This window comes from Lates calcarifer, linkage group LG13 (assembly GCF_001640805.2).
Source record: "Lates calcarifer isolate ASB-BC8 linkage group LG13, TLL_Latcal_v3, whole genome shotgun sequence".
In the NCBI taxonomy this organism is placed as follows: Eukaryota; Metazoa; Chordata; class Actinopteri; family Centropomidae; genus Lates; species Lates calcarifer.
In genome coordinates this window covers 10,415,109-10,439,663 of record NC_066845.1, presented here as the reverse complement: position 1 = coordinate 10,439,663, position 24,555 = coordinate 10,415,109, and the positions used below count along the sequence as shown (strand labels likewise).

The window sequence follows — 24,555 nt, the reverse complement described above, 5'->3', positions numbered from 1 at the left end:
TAATTCATAATTAATAATAATTCATAATATTGTAAACTTGCGATTTATCGTGATTAATCACAGCTTTTTATTGTGATTCGTTAAGTTAAAATGTTTAATCAATTGACAGCTCTAGTTATAAGACGTAGCTCGCGGTTTATACTCCGAACAAAAACTAAGAAAAAAAAACATCCTAAAGGTGTTAGCTGCCAGGCTGGATCCAGAAAAGTCTCCAGGTGTACCAAGTGTGGTTTATGCTGGCTTAACAGAATAATTACTTGTTCGTCTGCATCACTAAAATCCAATATTAGCTGACATATTGTGGGCCTTGAAGTGGGCTCTGTTTTATTATAGCATCTCGAGGCCCTGTCTTGAGGAGATTGTAGGATAGTGTCATAACCCAGCTTTAAAATCTCCTTTATTTCAGTTTTGTGCCTTGCATATTTACAAATTAATGTGTTTTATCAAATTGCAACACAGAAAATCTGCAACCAGGTAGAACTCTAGCATAGAAAAACCATTCACCATGCACAGAGAGTGAGAGGAATTGGAGGTTAATAGGGGCCCAGCAGCTCGTCTTTGCCCTGTGGCTCTGTAACAGGTTAATCTGACCATGGTTGAATAGTGTTTAGGCATTGGCTCTGCAGGCCAAGTCCAGTTCCTACACAACAAGCTCAAGAAACGACTTCTTCACCATGGGGGCATTGTCATGTTGAAACAGGAAAAGGGCTTTCCCTGAACTGTTGACATAAAGTTGGAAGCACTCTATTGTCTAAAATATCATTGTACCCTGTAGCATTTCCCTCCAGTGGATCTAAGGGGCCTGCTCCAGGCTAAGAAAAAAAAACCCAGACCGAAATTACCCTAAAAGTATGTTGACAGGAGTTCCCACATAGTTTTGATTTTAAACTGTATTTTAGTTGGACAGTTACTCTTTGGTGCAGTGTTTTCAACTGTGATAATACTATGATAAAACCAATAATTGATCACTTAGAGGCTGGTTTGGAGCTTTCTATCATATCACATTATCTTCATCAGCAGTTGATTCAGCCCAGTTGTCATGGTAGTGTGCATGTATTTCTTCAACTGCAAGTGCTTTTTTCTTTCTCTTATTTTTATTGCACATCAAGATATGCAGATGTTAATACCTGTGGCAACACTGTATCGGTCAATTCTGCATCTATAAAACACCGCAAATGAGGAAGTTCCTTGTAATCACCATCAAGTTTTAAAAAATTTCCATATCAGTTCATCTGTCCTACTCAGTGAGCAGAAAAAGATGGGAAAAAAAGAGGGGTATCTAATGGAGGAGTGTTTTTGTTGTTTGCTGCTGTCATACCTTTCTGCACAGTTGTCCTGGCAACGGAATACAGTCATTTTTTTGTAGTCAAAAAAGGAAACTCCTCTCAGCGCTCTTTTCTGTGTGTCATCAATGTAGCAGCCAATGTACTTTGCTGAAATAGAGAAAAAAATATGTTAGTCCTGTAAACATACAAAATACAAAAATACATACATAAAATACACACACACACACACCTCTCTCTCTCTTGCTCTCTTTCTCTCTCCCTACATATACATATATATATATATGTGTGTGTGTGTGTGTGTGTGTGTGTATAGTATATGTATAGGGTTCTAGCATTATAATGTGCTTATGCCACTATATAATAGTCAAAATATTTTTTGAAGCAGCTCTCTCTGATTATAAAAGTGTCCAGTGTGACTCTATCTAACAGTATCCTCTTCACACGGACACTCTGTGTAGTAACGCATGACGAGTCCAAACTGGGGCAGGATCTTTATTTATTTATAAAGTCACACACCCCCTTCTAGTGGCCTGTAACTGTAGTAGCAGTCATTTCTCTGCATTTTTCAGAAGTGTATGTGGGGGTTGGGCCTCGGCGAACCGCTGCAGAGGGATCCAGCAACACTTCACTTCGCTTGTTGCCTCTCATTAAAACACAGTTCCCCTAGTTTAACCGGGGCCCAACTGGGCTCTACTGTACCTTTAACAAACAAACCTCTCACCATCTGTGCTGTGCCATTACCCCTCTGAGCCTCTGTTAATAGCTAAATGGGGGGGGGTTGAGTCCTAGTCCCCTGCATTACTTTAATTGTTATGGTCTAACGGCCTGCATTTCAGCTGCATGTGGTGTGCTGCGGGACTCGGCTATAATCTTCCTCCTAACTATTGTTGAGCTGAAACATAATCTGCTTTATGATGAAGGGAAATGCTGATCTAAATGAAGCTGCGGCTCCATTTTGAATAGTACATTTCTACTTAGCATTACATGCGGCAACTGATGTATCCATATAGTTATTAGCTGGTCTGGTTTTCAACATACCATCTTCCACAATAACTTCACTATAGCTGGTAGATCATACTAATGTCAACAGTGTTTCAGGTATACTTTTTCTCCAGTCTACTTCTGTTTTCCCTTCAGTACAGTATGCTCCTGTGCTTTTGCACTACACGGTGCAAATCTGTTTATGTGCTGCAGTCTGCATCTTATGCTGCAATATTCCCCCCAAATGAAATTCAGTGCCAGAGAGAATGAGTGCATTTGCAGTGAGAGGAGGGTAAGAAGGGGGGTGGGGGAGTCTCTTAAGAAGATGGTTAAGACTGCAGAGTAATGAGTGGTGCTGGATGTATGAGAGCTAACAAATACTTTGAAGCTGTTAATTACGCTATCATCACGTTTAACTGCAGTCCTGTGAGGTTAGTGTTTCAGAAAAGAGGATGGTAGAGGAGAAGGAGGACTGAGACAGACAGAGACACCCTCATTTGATCAGATAACCCAAAGCTTGAATGTACATTGTAAACATGTTTGTTTTCCTGGTCTCGAATTGGAAAAACACAGCTCAACAGTGTAGTAGTTAGAAAAACATTGTTCTTTAAATTTCTACACTCTGATGTGCTGCAGTGTTTTTCTAATAGAAGCACTTATTTATTTCCTCTGTAGGTTCAGTTCTCTTCCAATCCTCTCACAGAGGTTAAAGTCTGCTTCAGAGCAGATTGAGTTAAAATCAGGGCAACGAGCCACCACATTCTGTCATAGCGGAGCAGCAGTCACTCACACTTAGTGCATGTTTCATATTTCTCCACCTGCCTGCGCTACGCTCTGGAGAGAAACCAGCGACCCACATAATCACAGTGGAGATATAGTAAAATCATGGAGTTATTTATGGCTGCTCAGTGTCTATTTTAATATGTTACGGATGAATACCCAGAAACTCCCAAACCGGTGGAGTACTATCTGGACCAGATGTTTATCACTGCGGAACGTTTCGGAATGGTGAAATAACAACGAGGAACATTAACTCAAGCACTGTATATGTACTTTATTTGTACTTTATATTTGTACTTTATTTGAGTATTTCCATTTTATGCTGTTGTATACTTCTACTCAGCCACATGCCAGAGAAAGATGTTTTACTTAGAACTCCACAACATCTCATCACAATATCTTATTGTTAAACTTCATAACAGTACATTAATTTAGCCACCTCCACCAGCTCCAGCATTTAAATGCTGCTTAATCATCAAATTTTGAGGAATAATAATTAGTCATGAGTGAATGCATTTTACTGATAATACTCCTGACAAAGATCTGGATACATGCTCCACAGTTGCTGGCTGAGTGACTCCCTGCTGTTCAACTGTACAAACATGAGATGAGGCTTGGGCCCAAAGCACAAATGTGCAACACATGGGAGAGAAAAAGCTTCTACCATTTTCTTCAGCTGTCCCACTGGAGGACACGTGAAGTTTTATATATTTCTTTTGGTGGATTTAATATCTGTGGCATCTTAAGATTCTCCTGACAGAGGAATGTTTTAGTTATCTGCATTATAGTATGTAAACATCAGTAGTGGAAAGTAACTAAGTGCTGACTGTACTTTGAGTATTTCCATTTTATGCTACTTTATATCTCTACTATATGCTACATTTGGTAGGAAAATATTGCACTTTTTGCTCATTCATTTGACAACTATTGTTAGTAGTTACTATTCAGAGTGAAATTTTATATAAATCATGATAAGCTTACACAATATATAAAATAGTTAAAATTAGATCCACCTCAACCACTAATATTATTATTATGCTGAATGCATTTTAATGTGTCAGTAATAATTTAACAATTTAATATATATAATATTTAACACTCTGTAGGGAGCCATTCTGCATCACTGCTAAACACTATTTTCTTCCTGGTGAGAGGGATGGGTGGACCTGCTGTGGCAAGATGACTTTGGTTGAACGTGGGGGTCCTCCTGAATACATGTTGGAAATATCCACTGGTGGCTTTGTCCTTAATAATTTATACTTTATCCAACAGAGCAGGAAGTGTTTGACAGGGAAAGAAAAGTAGGAGGAAGAGTGATGTGAGCCAGGAGTCGGTTCTATCTTCTAATTTGATCATGTTTCATTTGTAAAGGAAACAGTGCCTGAGGATATTTGAGGTGTTTTCAAAACATTCTGTGATTTGACAGGATGTCACATGCTAGTGAGAAGTTTATATGTAAACCTTTTCTGATGGAATCATGTACTTAATCATGTACTTTTCTGATGGAATCATGTACTTAATTAGTTTATGAAAAGACAGATAAAACTGTAAGTCCTGTGGTCATGAAATAATTTAGATATTGTGATTGTGGCTGAACCTGGGCTAGGCGACACAAAGCGAAGCCACAGCTGAGGCACAAAGGGTGAGATCCTTGAAGGATTCACTGTGAGAAAAGACAGGGGACTTAATCATAATCATCACTCTCCTCCCAGGAGAGTTCCTACGTGACCAATTAGAACCAGAAATTCTCAGTCATTAAAACGGTGCAGTTCGTAATGAGAGATTACTTCGGATCACTTTCATAATAGCGTGGCGTGACGGAAGGACAAAAGCTGCTTGTGTATTTGCCAGTGGATGTACACGGCAATCAGCCTGTACCACAAGGTTTCCAATTTGTAGAAAATTCTAATTAGCAACTATGACAAAAACAATGGGATATTATAGCCTATAATAATTGTTATAATAATTATTTATACAGGAACTCTGTATTACACACTGAGTTGTCATTAATGTTGCAACACTGCCATTATTTTTGCAATTGTTGGCACTCTTGTGATTATTCTCTCAGTTGAAACTCATGCTTTCTGCCAGTAAATTCTATTAATGCCTTTGTACAAATCTGCATTGCATTGTTTTATTGTACTTTTTAAAAAGATTTTATGTGTGGGAGAAGACCTGGACAAATTTCAACCACTGTGGGTATAAGCCTTTTTTTTTTGTTTGTTTTTTTTAATAGTTTACTAACTCATTTCAAATTTTGATGCATAAGAGGATCTGACAAGGCCTGGATGTTGAATTTGGGAAACTGAAAACAATCGCTCTGCAAAAGTATTGTATAGCATGTAGTCTCAGTTTAACCCACCTCTCCCATCGTCCATGTCTTTGGCATTGCGTCCTTTAAGTGCGCGGTTCCAGTTGCTGGTGTAGTCTCCCCCCCTGCCTTCTGTCTCGTGGCCCCCATGTGCGGTCTTCTTCATCCACGGAGGGCCATACCTCCGGCCAGACCTGCGTGTCTCCTTAAACACTCTGCTCATGATGCCAAGCCCCCGAGTATCTGAAACCCGGCTGCCCATCTCTGCAGCTGCTACAGAGTCCCGGCTCCTCCGGCCTCCAGGGCCACTGTCTCCGACAAAGCCAGAGTGCAGGAAGACGAAACTCCCGGCGGTCAGGTAGAGGAGGATGAGGGAAAAGAATCGGACAGGTTTCCTGCGGAAGTAGCGCTGTATCTTCAGCAGAGCCTTGGCCATGCTGGCTCCCCCTGCCACTCAGACACGCTCCTCCAGTGATGAAAACTCATAAAGCACAAGAATCAGCACTGGCTCTCCTTGCTCCCACTAAAACAGCCCCACTGGGCACCAAGAAAAAAAAAGGAAGAAAAAGTCAGTTAAGGTATAATAATCCTTAATCCTGTATGAAGGTCATCCAGACAATAGCATGACTTTTCCCTCATGTACGCCTCTTCAGTCTCATGAAAGATGCTTTAAACCTGTGCAGCTCTGTGTCCATGTGAGAGTCTCTCTGCCGATGCTTCCCGCTGACAGTCCAGCCCCGAGATCTGGCTCTGGGGCTACAGCATGAAAGGTGAGCACCTTGAAGTGAAAGATGATCGCTCAACACTGCTTTCACTCCAGTTATCAGCCTACAGAGATGCCACACCAGCACTGCTGTTGCACTTTCTCCCACGCTGTGCAGAAGGAAGAGGGTTTTATTTGCCGGCCAAGCTGAGATCCTTTCGTCTTTGTGAGGCCGGCTATTCACTGAGACGATCTGGGAGAGAGAGGGCGTGACTCACCATCTGCAGTGGAGACACACAGACACACACACACACACACACACATATATATATATATATTAAAGGATGATTAAATGCACACCTAAGTAAGCTTTATCACATGTGGAAAAAGAGAAATAACATGAGCATGTTACAGAAGGATGAAGTCAGAGCATCTCCTAAAAGGAAATACATCTCAAACTTCCTGCTTAAACTAATCAAAAAAAAACTCACCATCCAAACAAAATAACTGGTTTCTATTATAGTTGTTACTTTGTGAACCACAAGGGAAACTGTCCTCATTTTTTGTCTTCTGTAAGACTCACATTTATGAATGTGCAGAGAGATAAGCAAATAATAGGATTAGAAGCAATTAAGTATCTGGAAAACTTATTTCTGTTGCTGTGCACCAAACAGCCAGACATGTTTCACTTCAACAAGCTCAGAGTTCTACATTATCTGTAATAAATTAGGTTAAGCCGAGAGGGGAAAAACAGAAACAAAGTTCTACCCTGTGGCATTTTCACTGATGTCTTTGGGAACTAATGCATGTGGAGAATTGAAGGAAATTAAAAACATTATTCAAGATGATCTGAAGTGATGATCATTTGTGTGAATGTGTAACAGAAAGTGCAAAGAGGCTCAAGTGTTAAGTTTACTCATCCACCAAATCTAGATATACATACTGTAACGGTTCTGTTTTAAGATTTTAACTGATTATTGCATTTTTTGGTGGAGCGGCAGCTGAATCCCAACTTCCCAAATCGTCGGCAGCCTCTGTCAAAGGAGTCTCTGTTCTGAGACAAGCCCAGGTGGCTACAATTGGAAGGTGTAACGCAACACTCCTCAGGGTCAGGGAACTTTCCAGAACATTCAAGGGGACACTCGCCCTTGCAGCTTTCTGTCTGCCTCGGGACAAATCTGCAGAATACTTGTCACCTGAAACCTCAATGGCACCGCAGACCTCCCCTTCGGTTTTCCACCCCCTCTACTTTATCCCTCCGGTTAGTCTGGGAAGAGTCTGGGACCCTCAAGGAGAAATGGATCACATTCTGCTGATGTGCTTCAACCCACAGCATCCGGGCACAAAGACAACCCTCGTCCTGTCTAACTTTACAAAACTTTTGCCTCTGTATCCTGCTCAGTGACTTCCAAATACCTGCAGGACGGTTTTCATTACTGATGTCCTTGTTCGCATTTTAATTATTCAGTGTTTTGTTCATTTTACAATCAAATCCCTTTTCCCAGATCAAATGAAGTTCAAAAATGACAAACACTAAATGTTCTGAGGCATAAATGAAGGGTGTTGCTGCTAATAAATCAAAGTTAAAAGAAAACTAGATAAATCAGATCAGTGGGGTTCACACTCAGGACATAAAAGACATTTTAAAAAGTCTTATTTCAAAGTTTTGAAATAAGCAGGAAATAAGCAGAAAGCTAACCACTGGAATTGTGTAAAACCTTATGAATTACCCTCTAGAGCCAACAGCCAGTTAGCTTGACTGGAAACAGAGGGAAACAGCTAGCCTGTCTGTCCAAAGTTCAAATACATCTTGGTTATCTTGTTGGTTTTAACCCATGCACGGGTTGTGGGTTTACAGGTTGTTATTTAACTGACAACTTCTTGTCAGTCTGTATGCTAAGCTAAGCTAATCAGCTTCTTGCTGAAGGTTTGTATTTAGTGGACAGACACAAGAGTGGTATCAATCTCCTTATCTAACTCTCAATGAGAAAGCAAATAAGCCTATTTTGCAAACCATTCCTTTAAACATTTGTATCTGAAATGACACTGTATTTCAGTGTTTCTTTCTTCACTCCCATGAACATCATCTAATCTGCAGGGATTCATAAAGATGCAGTTACACAGTGTAATAATTCCTTATATTTGTTTCTACAGCTTAACAGCTGTATAAACAATATTGAAGAGTGACTCCTACACTCTATCTGTAACCATGACGATTTTTCAGCTCTGTGTCAGTGTTGTGCACCCTGTTGATGGAGAAATGATTCATATTTCAGGACGAATGAAATACAGTAACTCTCAAACAAGCACGTCTTTGTTTCAAAATGAATAATTTGTTTGCCTTAGAGAAACTGAATCATATCTAGGTTAGGTTTCCTATAGGGTTACATGGTCTAAGTAGAAAAATAAAACTGCATATTTCAACATGCCTCTTACTGCTAATGCACTGGAGGGAAACAGTATCTGGTATATGTGTAGTGGTCTCCGCTAAGATTTAGGTCTCGGAGGTCCTGAGCAAAGACGCACAAGTGCATTGTTACAGGGCTGTGTGTGCACACGTCATATGATAGATGTAGCTATAGCTAAAGAGCAGCTAGGTACTCCTGCTCTGAAAACTGAAGGTGAACAGATGGGAACATAAGGGTACAGTACATGTGACGCAGCCCATTCTGCCTCTCACAAATGCAACAGAGCCACACATACAGGGTAATTACTGGTGTTAATAATTCAGACACTCCCCCAGTTAGGATAATTAAATTGAACTCTACTCATGGCTAATTTCCAGGTTCAAATGACAGTAACAAGAGCGTGGATGGACTCTAGATGCAACTGCACTGTATGGATCCTTCATGCCAATCCATCCTATAGTTGTTAAAGGTATTTTACTAAAAACACAAATGTCAACCTCACAGTGGAAGTAGAGCAAAAGATAAGGGATTACTCATTAATTGTGATTTAACGTTTGTTGACTATAAATGTCTGTACAAAATTTAATGGCGATTCATTGGATAGTTGTTAAGATATTTCAGTCTGGATACAAGCTGAGGACCGAGAAACCGGCATTGCCAACCTAACAGCCACCCAGTTATTGTATGCATTGCATAAATCTGCAGTGCTGTTAATTACAGATTCACGTACTGTAAGTTTGTTCTCCCAGGAGAACTTATTATTTAAACCTAAAAGGTGTCGATAAAAATCAGACATGAGTCTTGTAAACAGTCAGACAGAGGAAGAAGAGGAAAAGCAACAGACAAGAGACCATGGCAATTACTTGGGTGGAGTGGACATGAACACGCTGGCTGACCATTAATTCGCATTCATATTAAATGAGCCAGCAAATATTTAATCAGAGTGGATTTAGGGGAGGAAATGTCTAACTTAATCTGTGGTGAGTGGGCTGACAGCCAGCTCTGCTTGCGCTGCAGGCAAATGGCTCCACAAGTCAGTCCATAAATATTCTTCATATCCATCATGGGACTCATTGACCAGGTTGAGGTTGAGCAAGACAGAGCTGTGGTCAACTCTGTGACACCTCTCCCAGCGTGCAGTTTCAGAGAGTGAGACAACACTTAACCGTGACTGTTAAACATTATGCTTATGTGTTATTTGTTCTGGTTTCAGCGAGAGAAATTGCCAAGAAATAGACAAACTGATAATGTGATATGAGGTTTAAACAAAAAAGAAAGAGGAAATGTTACATAAGGAGGAAAAAGACAATTGATGCATGCTTCTGATATTCATTTTTATCTCCTAAAAATGTCAACAAGATTTTAAATCCAGAGGCTGGATATTTAGGAGCTGGATGTTTTGTCATGATAGAATCAGATAAAATATTAACTTTCGTTACTTGGTTTTGCAGATGTGATCAATTTCCATTCCCCCGCCTTTAGATTGCCAGAGAGCATTCTTTTCACTAGAACGTGGGTGAGGTATTTTAACTGCTAGGCCTTCGAATCCCCAGTGCAAATTACACCAGCTGAATTAAATTATTGTTATGATATCCTCCCATAGTTTAAAATGGGGTTTTTGCTTGCTGTGTTTGCAGTATGGTAAAAGTTAGAGAAATACACAAAACCAACTGTATTGTCAAATGTCATTGAGGTTAAGCACAGTGTCGACAGTCATTAACTGTGGGCCTCTACAGGGAAGAGACAAACCTTATTGTGATAGAAACTGTCAGTAACAGTGGCAGGAAGAGAAGGTTATCTGGTGCACCAGTGCCATTTGTGGGAAAGGAAACCGCTTGTTTCTTCTCTCTCTGTCCTTTTTTATGACTCCCTGTTTGTTTTACACACACACACACACACAGAGTCAACTTTTAGCTGCATCCTGTGAAAGTACCATAGCGTAACAAGTAGGATGTTTTTTTCAGGTTGTTCGGCAGCAGAAGGGTTAAGAGCGTTAGCCACAGCAGCCATGACCCTCCCCTCACCCTGGGGCCTGTCTTTCCGCTCTCCTGGTGTGTTTGGCCTGCCAGTGCGCATTAGCTATGTTTGTCAAATCAAATCAAACTAAAGATCACATTCCTCCCCCGGTGATAACTCTGGCCATGCTCGCGTTCTAGTTTACACAGATTGTTACACACCATCCTGCTTGCAAAGTTGCCCAATGCCTCATTACAGGTCCAGCAGGAAACTCAAGACCACCAGAAGGCAGCCATGTTGTTGAGAACATCTTTGAATGAGGATTATTTAATAGACAATACAAGTCTCTCATATGCAAAATGTGTCAGTGTAGCAGGTGCAACAATAAGAAAAAGGTTTTTGAAGACATTTGCAGTCTTGAAAAAGACTGAAGTTTGAATGTAAAACTGAGAAAGCTCAGATAAACCAGTTAGATGCCAAACTTTTGCTGCTTTGCAGAACAGATTCAAGTGGCGTGCTCAGTGCAGATGGCAGCTCTATGGAGCGCATGACCCCTGAAAACTGGAGTGTGAACATGACTGCTTCCAATAACAACACGATCACACTGCCAAAGCACTTTTCTTTGCTTAGTGTTTGGCAAAAGTTACCACAGTATACGCCACAGTTCTGGCTTCCCATTTTCATGTCAGCCATTTTAATTAAATCCGTGTTTGATCTCAGTGTGCACCCACATTAGTGATTGGCTTATTGCCCAATACACTTAATTACTGGTGGCCACTCAAATATAAGCTCATCAGCAAAGATGTTTGCAAGAATCTCTGAACAGTGACAGATTATATGAAGCCATATGAAAGCAGCTTTAAAACTCTTGATGATTATTTTTGTTCCTTAATATACTTTCTTCCAAACCAACACAGTGACTATAAACCATTCATTACAGACAACATTCATCTCTGCCTTGGTGTTGACTCTTGAAGTGCCACTTCACATACTCTGTGATTAAGTTTCTAAAAACGTTTTCCATTACACACATCATCTTTCACTGTATGCTATTTATCAGTAGGTTATCTGTTACTAGAACCCCTGTCTGTAGTCTGTCAGAGACTCTTGAAAATGTGGAACATAATGATAAAACTACATACATTTCTGCTGTAATGATTGTGGACACACTGCAGATTGGTGGAAAATAAGATATCCAGTGCCAATACTCCTTTTCATTAACCTCTCATTAATGGCCTGTTGAGAGGTTAATGATACAGTGAAAATGTCATCATTTTAGATGACCTTTATGGTTTTATTTTTGTGTGGTTATTATATATGGATGTTTCAAGCTTGGCTACCAAACTGTTGACTGAAACTTTGTCTAATTTAATATACACAATACATCATAACAGCAGTTTGTACGTACATTAACAAACACAATTGTAATGTGAAGCTCTATTTTAACTCCCAAGCTACAAATCCTGCCAGTTCTGGCAAAATAGCCTGACTGCTGGCTGTAAAAAAAAAAGCACACAGACATATTTTTCCACAAACAAATGGTCTGACAGCAGAAGTTTTCGTATAAATTGTAAAATATGGGGTTTTAAACTCCCAATCCATCAAAGGTTTTGCAGCACAGCACCACTACATAGACAAAATATTGTTTTTGATATCCTCAGCAGCTGAGGAGCCAATCATCACTTTAGAATGGGACGTGAATGAGAATAGATCAGAGAACTTGAATAACACACACTGCAGGAATGCTACATCTATATCTGCATTCTTCTATTATTGTATGTAATAAAAGAGTACCTAGGTGGTCTTTTAGAGTCATTCTTTTTATATATTAATTTTAGAAAAGGTCATCACATGCTGACAGTGTTCAACCCATTGTTTTCCATGGAAGCTCACATTGCAGGAAAGAAGGGATAAGGATAAGCTACTGTCGTATTTCCTAGCGTCAACACCTCGAGACAGCAGCAGTTTTATCACATTTGCTCCCCCAGATCTGCACATGCCAGCTGCCATACCTGGAGAAAACTAGATTACAACCAGTACATCAGTATAGCTGATATTTATTGTTTGATCATTACCTTCTTACAGACATATCAGTGTCAGCATATATGTTGGCCAACAGGTGATAAGAATTTGCAGTGCAGACCCGACAAGACATGATTGGTTTCATTTACAAACAGTAATGGCATTACACAGTTATTCCACACACATTATGAACACTGACAAGTTTATCTGTCAACTCTAAAACGTCTCGCTGTAAACTGACATTCAGAAGGAATAGAGCATGTACCTCACAAAACGTATCTGCTGTTGCAGTTTGGTTGCACAAGAAAGTATTTTCTAGGAGTCAGGGTCGTTATTGCAGCCATGAAATAATTGCAGTGGTTAGCTGTGTTGGTTACACCCTCCCAAAGCCTTGGGGTAATTACAAATAACAATGCATTTGGCTTTGGAGAGATTGAACAGACCAATCACAGGAATAGTTTTAAGCACAACCTATGAAGCTTAAAAATTAAGCTCAGGATGGCAGGGAAAAAGCTCATTGTAATCCTGATAATACTCCATGGTCCATTAAGCTCAATGGTGACCTTTTACTCTGAAAGAGAAGAGGTAAATTAAAGGGTCTAAAAATAATGTAATCCTCTTCTTTGATTGGTGCACAGTAGTGTTAAGCCGCAGCACTGTAATGGAGTGACTCATGATCATGAACATTTCCGCCAGTATATGGTGATAAGCAACTGAAACAGTCAAAAAAGAAATTCTGAGTTGAGGAATAATAGCTGCATTATGATTGTGGACACAAAGCAGCAGAGTTCAATTAGGCTTCAGCAAAAAGACAAAGACTGGACAAATCATTTGCACAAAATCTGGATTAGCTACAATTGTACTATTTGTAGAATATAGTATAAAGTGCCTTTGTAAATCTGAAAGACTGGGGGAGAGATTGAAATGGAAAAAAGAGGCATTTGAATATTTTGGGGGAGTGAAACGCTGAAAAAAATCCTTGCCGACAGGAGAGACAGTCCTGGCACTAATGATGCATCACAAAGAGAGAGAAATATCCCAGATTCCTGTTGTGAGAGTTTCAGACCCACCCTCAGTAGCTGCCACTCCCAGATCCCAGTTGGCCACATAGATGGACATTTGAGAAACAATCACTTGAATCAGTCCTCTCTAATGGCTTCATAAAAGAAGCAATTATTCTGCAGTGGGGAGGCGCTGTCAATGGGAGATCAAATGATGTCTTCCACTATCCAACCTTAACAAAGCTCTTCATTCAGGGCCTTACAGAATATCTGCAGTTCAGTTTTTTTTTTCCAAAGAGGAAAAGGAGCTTTTTCTCCCTCTCCTCTCCCACCTTCACTAAGCACAGAGGATCTCTCTGCTTTAATTAAAAGCGAATTCTCCCAGCTCAGTTCTGCTGTGAATCTCAGTCCTCTCTGCTTGAATAGACTTAAGAGGGGATTGCAGAGGGTTTCAGCAAATGTTTAGTCGGCGAGGAGGAGGAAATAGGAAATGCCTCCGTATGGAACTTGAGGCAACAGCACATCATTAAATCATTTTAAACTGCACAACACAGGCAAACAGATCTTAACAACATGGAACTAAGAAATACAGTTATTTATTAACTGAAAACAAGGCACTTTCTTTTTCCATGTTGTGGACAATGAGAAAACCCACATTTCACTAAGGCAGCAGCACCAAACAGTGGGTGTTTGGCTCAGTTATATTTGGAACCACTTACTATTAAAGATATTCAATATTAATGCAACTCAGAATTTACTATTTGTAAGCTTGAACCACTCCTCTGGAAAACAAGAGGCTAGAAAAAGATATAATTCTGAGATATTCATGTGAGACCTGATAACGTCAGTAAATTTGTGGATGACATGCTCTGTGACATTACTGCTTCCTGTTTCCATCCAGCACCTCTGAGCGGTATCTGTGGGTATACAGCAGGTTACCAGTTATCACAGGTTTTAGTAAGAGTAAAGGTTGTAACAAACCTGGCAACCTCCCTGTGATACAACTCCAGAAAGCTGGTGTGCTGGTAGGTGAACTTCTGGTGTGGACTTTGGGTGCAACCAGGCTAGCATTTTCCACCTGCCTCCTGTCTTTATGCTAAGCTAAGCGAACCATATCCTGATTCAATTATAGCTGCTCCACTCAGTATTTGTCTATTAACAGTGAAATAGATGACTGTGAGTAATGTTAAAGGGCTAACCTGTAGTGAAAGATGTAAATAAGCGTACTTCCTAAAATGTTGAACTATTCCCTTAAATCCTCATACACAGCTCAGGAGGCCATAAATATTTTTAACAGTACTTTTTGGCCAGCAGCAAAATCACTAATATAGACCAAATGATTAGAGTATTTTCCTGAAAGAAGCATCTTTATTTTGCAACTTAATAGTACCCTCTCATAATCATGTAGACTTTGTTGGGTGGATGAATTCTCAGGTAAGATGTTGACACAGCTGTCCTTTAGTATCACATAGCCTCTTCTGGTGTGTTGGGCAGAGAAAGAACAGAAAAACAGCCGAGTGTTCCACAGTGCAGTGAGAGGGGAGACAGACCCACTACTGCAGAATGTGCATTCAAGCTCCTATGTTATCAAGTGCCTACTCTGCTCAAGTGTCCTTAAGCAAGAAGCTTTATCCTCCACCATTACTGTTCTGCAGCTAACCCTTCTCTCTGACCTCCAGCAGTGGGAGAGGAACAAAAAGAGCATTTTGTATTAATTTCAAAACAATGGAATGAATTATGGGTGAGTCTGGAATTGCTCTGCCAAACATACCAGCCATTAGAGTAAATGTGTGCTTCAGAGGCACCAAAGACATGGCTGTGTTTTGAAGTGATAAGCATTGCCAAATATCACTTCCCTCTTGCTAGAGTCCCTTTCTCCTTTTAGGAACCACAGTGCAGTCTCAGAGGCAAAGCCTATACAGCTGAGTCCATTTTCAGCCAGAAAAATCATTGCACTTGCCCTTTGCCTTGTTAATTCATCGCGGTTTTCAGCTCACTGTCAGCCAATTTAACGTACGATTTTGACCAGTGTATATCCCTGTGAGCTCAGTAAGTCTGCAACATTGAGAGCTGGGTGTGTGTGTGTGTGGGGGGGGGGATTAGAGAGGCTGCTAAAGATGTTGTCTGGAGTGAAGGGGTGATCCTGCTCACAGCACTACATACTGGGATCACTTCAGACAAATACAAGATCCTGAAACTGCAAGCTGCTGTCTCAGCATGAAGCACAGTTAACAGTAGGAAGCTCAGTAAAACAGTCAAGTCTTTTGTATATTCCAGAGAAGCAGAAAGGTAATCAAATTTATCCAACTGACTTGTCACTACATGCGATTTTCCCTCAGAATATTTGGTTATTTTCCACCACTGACTGTAAATTACACTATACACTGTAAGTGGAATCCATACGATAAAAGGATATCTTTACTCAGAAATCTGAACTCTATTAGTAATTTAAGACCGAATGCTGATTTGAATAAAGAACAACCCACCATGAGACACTTGTACAGCTAGTTCCTCACCAGTTTGCAGTCACAGTTGACAGTTCTATGAGGAGAAATCAAACACAAAAACAGCAAGATATTTCTATTTTCCCCCAGACTGCAGCCTCTGTAGATCAGCATAATGCAGCCAAAACATGTGCTTTGAGTCATGTCACAAACCATATTTTTCCTCCACTGGAAAAATATTCTCTTTCTATTAGTATGCAGCCTATATAACTGTCACCACCTACACATACAACCCACAGTAGAATGTTAAGCATTTGATGCCCATGCTCGTGGAGTTGTTCGAAGTTTGTCTGGGAAATTAACAAAAGGTGCAACAGAAAGAGCTTTATCACAAAAGAGCATCTGAATTGAACATCACAGACTTTCTGACTTTATTTTCCTTTAACAAAACGAGAATGAAAGGATCGCGTGAGAGCAGTCATTTGTTGCTCTGAGTGCTGTTGCGCGTGAACTGTTTAGCTGTTTTTGATGAGCTGTTCAATGTGCACGGTCACGTCAGGGCCAGCGAGCTGGGTGCATTGGTCTGGATGCATTCATTTGAGGAACATGATGCGCGTATGTAGCAGGGTGCTCTGTAAGCATGCCTTGCAAAATGTGTAGTGAACCATGGGCCTGCATCAGCATCACGCAAATCTGCCTGTAAAGGTCGTGCAGCACCAGAGGCCTGCTGTCAACATATCCTTTCCAATTAAATATGAACATCATTACAGGCCTTGTTGCTCATACATCCTATTTTTACTCAAATGTTGTTGTTGATAAGTTGCTGATGTCATTTTGTCCTCACTGTTGGTGCCATCTGCTTTATATAAAATGACAATACCATGACTGACAATAAACGAGCACATTTAAATCTGCACTGCTCTATTTGTAACTTAACTTTCTCTTGGGCATTAGTTACTAGTGTAGTGTGCTTTTTAAAATTGTATTTATTTATCATAATCCATAACATTGTATACATTATTCTTATATTCTCACTTGATACACTTACCATCACTTCCATCTTTAACCTGTTTTCTTGATATCAAAGCTAAGTAAGAGAGAAGACTGTTATACAGTTTTCAAGACAAGGATTTGTTAAAGTCTATATCTGTATGTAAATTTACACTACTCCAAATTTGTTTAAATACTGTTCTTGAATAGCATTAGACTCTAACGCTACAGTGTTAAAATTGTCGTCATTAGTTACAACATGAACCTAAATTTCAAAGGAAATTGAGAAAGGGTCACTTTTGCAATGATGGAAAGGTTACATGTATGTGTGTACACAGGGGAGAAAAGCTATTTAATGCACCTACATGTATGTGTGTGTGTGTGTGAGAGAAAGAGAGAGAGAGACTGTGTGTGTAGAAGCAGAAATAGGCAAAGTATCTGGGGATTCAGGCTTTCTGACGGCTGCCTGCTCACAGGAAGGAGCGAGCCTCAGCACCGCAGCCTCTCCTAAGATGAATAAAATATGACGCGCACATATAGTGGAGTTCCACTGTTGCTCTGATGCAACATAGAATAACATCTCTGAAGCAGAAAAAGAAAGAGGACGGCTTTGTGTGTTTGTGTACATGTTTACAATCACGTATGTATGTTAGTTATTTTCTTAAAAGAATACATGCACCCCAGTCCAGTGTGAATGTGATTGCATTTACTAAAATGGTTAGTTCACCCAATCCTCCAAAACATATTTTCTGATTTCCCTCTGGTGGCATCTTGCCACGCAGATAGTTTTGATTTTATGTGCCCGGGTTTTGAGTTTCTGCCTCTGAAACTTGAAGGGGGCTCTTTCTTCGGGCGAAAAACGGCTCCAGAGAAAACCGTTTCTCTGTGAGGTCTGTGGATTTTCCTGAGTAACTGGGACATTGTTTATGGAAAAACACGTTACTGCTGAATTTTTCAAATGTGATTTTTTTCAACACCACAAACAAAATTCCCTACACCGCTGGTTGTATTAGGGGTGGAGGCAGAAATCTCAGAGGAAGATATGTAAAAACCTCAGCAGATGAAACTGAAACTATCTGCATGAACAGATAGTAGTAATGGTAATTGGAATGCACTGAATGCACTCACAGAAGGAAACACACATAATTTGACAAAAACACACATCCAAACAAAGAAAATGTAGAAAATACATACCATCAGGATTATAGCTTGGTTTGGTGCTGATCTTTAGCATATTCATTGTCACAATTAGCAGTAAATGTCCAGTTACGATAGGCAGACTGTATAGGATGCAATTCCCACCAACTAGAATCAGTATTAAAACATGTTAACATGCAGCAAAATGAGAATGTGAGTAAACTCCAACAAGACCAGAAAAGTCAACTGAAAGTAATGGATAAATGGTAAAAATGCCATAGTACAAAAGCAACGAGCCTAATCATTAACGATTCCATGAGCAGCAGCTACTAAGTGTTTACTTTGCAGTGAAATATTATTGAACAGTTGCATGAAGACATACCAACTACACTGAAGAGATGCCTGATAGTTCTTCTGCACTAGCATGGCAGACAAAAAAAGAAATGGTTTAGAGCCACTACAGAGCAAATAACACAGCCTGTGTTTTGGCCCCAGTGTAACACTGGAGCCAGACCGTGTTTAAGTTGCCGCGGTTGACTGAGGAGAGGGACTGAACTGGGGGGGGGGTCAGTGAGGCGCTGAGTGAGAGAGCTGGAGCTGAGTCATCCTGCCCCTAAGCAACCTAGGAAAGACATCTGCACAGTCACAGAGAGAGAGCGGAGGTGATGGGGACTTGACACAGCGTTGGCGATGCGGGGGCTCGTGGCTGACCGGGCGTGCTTCATTTAGCGACGTGTGATAGTTCCCAACGTCGCAGCCAACTTGGGCGGCTTTACTGACAGATGGAGAATATTAGCAGCTGCAAGAGGAGCTTGTGTGTGTGTGTGTTCTGCTTACCGCCAGATTCAGAAAAGTAGCTGATAAGGGGGATCGACTTAGGCACTTATCCTGCTTGCTGCTGGAAATTAATGGAACAACATGTAAGGCTGAGTGTAAGAATAATAACCCCTTGCTGTAAGTGTGTATAAATAGACAGGGCTCGGGTACTGTTGCACATCTTTCAGCTGAAATCCCAGTAGATGCAATTACTGAGCACAGAACTATCGTGAGAGTCTCCCACTATATACCGTTTAATGACACATTCCCAAAAGGAAATAAGCAAAGTGCTTTATCTATTTTAAAAACCTGAGGATCCTGTTATTCCATGATAATCGCGGCGGTGGATGGGGATGGTGGTTTGGGGAGGAACACGGGATGTACTTCATGATTTGGCCTGAGAAGTTCATTTCACACAAACCTGACAAATTTCTCTTGAAAGTGTGACAGCCCAATTAGGGCCTAGCACACTGAAAGGAGATCTGAGGCCGCTGCTGACACTGACTGCACAGGCTGACAGACCCAGAGGGGGCTCCACTCCTTCTGATTCTTTATCACACTGGGGGCTCCTGCTGCCGTACTGCAGTATTGTTAGGACTTTTCTTTTTTAATCAAAATCTCCTGACATTCACCCCAAAAGCCTGTCTAATTCTTCACAGTTGCAGTCTGGATGTGGATGGATGTGTTTTCGCAGATAGAATAACACTGTTCGAAGAGAGGTTCACCACACCATGGGGTTGCTTGCTAATATGGTTGGAATATCTACTTCATCGACTTGATAAAGCTTAAAAAAGAATCCTTCGTGTGTTTGCTGTCATTAAATAATGTTTCCTGGCCAACATCCTTAAAATCACTGAAAATAATTTATGACTTGTTTAAACTTTGGGAACTCATTTAGGAGTATAAATGGAGCTTTAGTTTAGGGTTGGGAGCATTACCCAAAGATAAATGCCTCTCAGGCTAAAACACAGGCAGCACTCAGGACCATTTTGTCCTCCAGTTTCCTAAAAGTGGAGTTGGTAAACTGCATTTCTCTATTTAAGGGCTCAGCTAGTGCCAGGTCAGAGCTGTGTTGGTGCAGCAGGTACGGAAAACAGAGCCCAGCACTTTAACACTGACAAAGGCCTTTTTGTGAAGCAGGGCCCTGAACTGGAGAATGGACAAAGGGGGGTCTTGCTACTTGAGGTGAGCAATTACAGCGGTGATGTGCTAATCTTGGCCACTGGCACCGTCTCAAGGTCAGCGTTGGACCACGGAGAATGTGGTTTTTATATTCAGCGTTTCCTCCTTATCTTCTGCTCCTCATCTTCTTTTTCTTTACATTTTCTCAATCGCTCTCACACCCTCCTCACCCCTCTCTTCGTTGTCTCTCTCTCTCATGCACGCGCGTGCACATTGGCTGTCGAGCCCTCTGATTCCCCTGTGGATATTCACACAGTCTGACAGAATGGAGGAGTTTGGGTCAGACTGAGGGGAGCCAGAGCTGATGCCACAACTGGGATCCTGACCGACCTCGAGCTGAATGGCAAATGTTGTGATTATCTATGTTTGAGGACAAAGTCATAGAAGGGGAGAGATGTTCCTCTACATGTGATGGGAGGTGGGGGTGTAGGGCGGTATAAAAACACTGATTTAAGACATTAGATAGCACCACGGTAATTATGTACATAACACCCAGTGTAGATGATGCAAAATAATGCAATAATGATCTTATCTGATGACTCCATAGCAATAGTTTTACTCTCTCTTTCTCAGAGGAAAATACACTCAAAATAGCCTCGCATTTGCATCCCAGCATGTTTGGAGACGGGCGAGATGCACACAACATTGCGCTCTGACTTGAAACAGATACACACATACACAGACACACAATCTCATGTCTCATATTAGGCTCAGTTGGATTAAACAACATCCATGTCCTCAGCAGGGTGCCTGTCTCTGACTGAGAGAAAAGTACAAACAGCAGGTCTGAGTTCAAAAATATAATTGGCCATTAATCTTTTCTTCCCGCCAACTGCATGTAAGCAGTTTTCTTTATGTGCTGCACATTGGGATGGGAAGCAAAGGGCGATAAGAAAACGTAATACCACTACCATTTAGTTTATTCACTGGGTCGATGCTGGCTGTGCTGTGCCCACTCTGAATCTGTGCTTGAGTCATGTAGCATACTTTAAATAAATGCATATCTACAGTTAATATCTATCATCAGTTTATGTGTTTAGGTATCAAGTTTAGGTTTTGGGTTTCCCCAGCTTTGTCCGATGTCTGTCTCCCTGTATAATCTTACCACCTGTCTAGGCAGTGATTATCTGGATGCGTCTTACGGAAGAGGTCCAGTGTTGGGAATAATCCTCCTATAAGCTGGAAATCTGGCTAAGATGTACATGCAGCATGGTTGATCCACTCCTTGGGTCCATGTAACCGTAACACAGTTTTAAAGATGATCCTCTTTCTAAAATCATCTTTTCTTTTGAGGAAAAAGGAAAATGAGTCATTGGAAAATATAATAAATTAAGGCGAACTCTCTGTGTTTTGAATTCACATCAATAAAAACAGCTCAGTGTCACCGAGCGTGAAACCACTGCTCTGCCTTTGAATGTCAGACGCTATAAACAGCCTGAAAGTTTCAGCACGTCTTTGGCGAAGACAGCAGAGCATTTAATGCCAAGCTATTTTTGTATGAGCTCTAATGAGGATCTTGACATCCTTTCTTGATGGTGATATATCAGGAGTGAGTACACCATTCAACCTACACACACACACACACACACACACACACACACAGAGCTCGCGCTGTGCCACTGTTATGTCAGCGCAACGGCTAAAGCACAAGCATGCAAACCGTGGTGCCTGTCAGTTCTTCTGGCGATCTTCAAAGCTCACGGCCATTGGATATGATCCACGGCACGTCTCTGAGAGGTCGCCAAGAGGATGAAGAGATAAGCTCTGGAGGAATTCAAAGCCTTCTCACCCTACTGCCGGCTGCCCCGTCGCTACACAAAGGGCTTCATATCTGAGCCACTTTCAAGTTCTCCTCTACAGACACAGCTAAGCTTGCGTGTGAAAAACCTCTGAAATTCAACATCAAATTTACAGAAACATTCCTTTCTTTCAAGTTTCAGCCTTTATGGTGCAATCGTTGAGGCTGATGTTACACTTGAAGTACCAGAGGGGTCCCAGCTGATGCAAAACACTCTGACCATGACTGTTCCCTAAATCAACAACAGCAGCGGGAGCATTGTTCTCACATTCTCCAGTGTTCAAATATGAATTTCAGTTGTTGGCATATTTCTCTGACATCTGGTCACTTATGCCTCAGGGAGGACTGATTCAGGACAGTACAGCCACTGTTATCAACAATACAATACATGTGATTTTATTTTTTTAAATCAGTGCCCATGGATTCCTGTCCTGTACATAGAAATTCCATTTACCAGGGGTTTAAAAGGAGGATGGGAGGCTTTGGTTTTTATTTTACAGTGACATTAATGACATTGATCAATTCGGCCTGGTTTAGATTCAGGGTCTATGAACTGAGCGCCGTGTTCCCGCTGCCATAACAAGAGGTCTGTCATGCTCTATGCCAGTTATTTACTGTCATAGCGAGTGCTGAAATAGCAACAGCATGAGCAGTTACTGGCATTCATCAATTGATTTTAACTGCATTGTGATCAATCTTAACAACTGTTATGTTCATCCTCTTCAACACTTCACACTGAACAGTTCAATACAGTGATCTACAGTACACCGAGGTCATCAGAAACAATGAGTGGAGGTTATTGAATTTACATAATTTCATTAAAATAATTAGATGTTACCTTGTAAGTAATGAACTTGCAGAGTGGCAGTGTAGAGTGGTGAATAAAGATTAGTTTAATTATTGATTAATCTGCCAACTATATTCTTGATTAATTGTTTTCATCTACAAAATTTCTGGAAAATAAAGTATCTATCTAATCTAATCTAATCTAAATAGTGAAGCATGCCCTTTATAATTTCTCAGAGACAAAGGTGACATCTTCAGATGTCTTATTTTGTCTGACTGACCTCACAAAACCCAAAGACATTTTGGATTTTACAGTTATATAAAACAGAGCAAAGCATTTGAAAAGCTTGAATGGGGGTTTTTGTTTTTTGCTTAAAATGATTGAATAGATGAATTGAATTAAAAAAAAAATGCCACAAACACTCAAACAAATACAAAGAAAGTAGCTGATCTCTTGTAAAACGTTACAAATTAAATGGGGTCAGAGAGAAAAGACAGGGAGGTTCTGCCAGTGCTAGAGCCACAGACAGGAACAAAAACATCCAGAGAAACACTTGAATGAAATGAGTTTCCTGAAGAAATAAATGAGGGAAGGAAACGCAGGTTAGGTCCTGCTCTGTTGTCTGTGTCTGATTTACAGCCCTGGTTAAAAATAAGCAGGAGGGCTCTAATGAAAGTGAAGCGACTTCACACTTTGGGGGGGAAAAAAAGGTGAGGCTGTTCAGTCTATGGGCCACCAACCATGCACCTGGTTACAGACTAATGCATCCTCACTGGCCACTGAACATGACTGAGTGCTGAGCAGAGCGCAGAGACACCTGAACATCTGTCCCACAACAGCACACAAACACCACAGGTCAGAAAACACCACAGGTCAAAACAGCACAGAAAAGAGTAAGACGAGCCTCTAGACTGGATTGAAATAGAGACAGACTGGACAGATTGGGGTATTTTAATCACCTGAGGCTCAGTCTAATCAAAACATATGGCCTTTAATCGGACAAAGCCAACAGCTGCTACAGCACATTCTTAAATCATTCAGAATGATAGACTGATTCTGGAAAACAGTTTTCCTGCTTTGTGGGTTTCACTCTACTTCCATGGTGTTACCCAGCAGTGCTCATGTCTGTGTAGCTACACTGTGAGACCACCGTCCTGACTTCTGCAACACCAGCACAAATATGAGCAATCTCTGTACACATTTCACAGGACCGATCCCAAGCTGCTGTAGGAGAGAGAGATTTTCCTCTCGTTTTCTATCAGATCAGAGACCAATATGTTGGAAGTCTTCACCTTACCTCAAACATGAGCCAAGATCAGGCTGGAGCGGATGGTTTGATGTTGCAGTTCCTAGGACGCAACTCGGGATGGTCATCTCTCGGGCTCAGGCATGATGTTTCATCTCCACGATCGTTCAGCCAAACATGAACAGGAACAGCAGCAGCAGCAGCGCGCTCTGACACAAAAAAAGAAGCTGTTCTCACTGCGCTTTCATCCGCACACAACTAACGCTAGTTTATCAATCCCATTAGCTCGTGCGGCGCGGTCCCTCTCACTGCCGTTCAATAACTGTAGGCTGTTGTACCGCAGATGAACCTCTACTCGCTTCTGGCGTTCATTCGGGAGAAGGAGGGAGTACTGTTAATGCCCCGGTAGGCTCACCAGTTTACATCAGACAGTCCCCCCTCCCTCCTCTCTGTGTCACTCGCTTAAAGTCACCTGCTCAGGTCCAAACGTGGACGTGAGGCGTGCGGCGGCGGCGGCGGCGGGGGTCGACCTGTCTCTGCTCTGTCTGCCCGTCCGATGTTGAGGAAGCCAGTTTGACGCTGCGGAGAGGCAGCGCCGCACCGTGCGCCCTGCGCTCCCACAACGGACCAACAGCACTGCCTGCTGTACTTAAAGAGACACAGCAGAGCAGACGGAGGCGCGGTGGCCGCCGCACTCCGGCTCCGCG

The 24,555-nt window shown here is 41.3% G+C and overlaps 1 protein-coding gene across 3 annotated transcripts in view; it reads right to left on the bottom strand.

Moving 5' to 3' along the window:
* wscd2 (WSC domain containing 2) overlaps nt 1–24,555 on the bottom strand; it is a 36,585-nt gene extending 12,030 nt beyond the window's left edge. Inside the window, exons 1-4 of one of the 3 annotated variants that reach the window (XM_018669541.2) lie at nt 23,900–24,555; nt 6,034–6,342; nt 5,410–5,895; nt 1,319–1,433 (exon numbers count right to left, since the gene is read on the bottom strand). In XM_018669541.2, coding sequence (XP_018525057.1) covers nt 1,319–1,433; nt 5,410–5,794 — 500 coding nt within the window. In that variant the 5' untranslated portion in view covers nt 5,795–5,895; nt 6,034–6,342; nt 23,900–24,555. Of the gene's footprint in view, nt 1–1,318; nt 1,434–5,409; nt 6,343–23,899 lie in introns of all 3 variants that reach the window. The other 2 variants (XM_018669540.2, XM_051074984.1) reach the window with 2 other exon arrangements.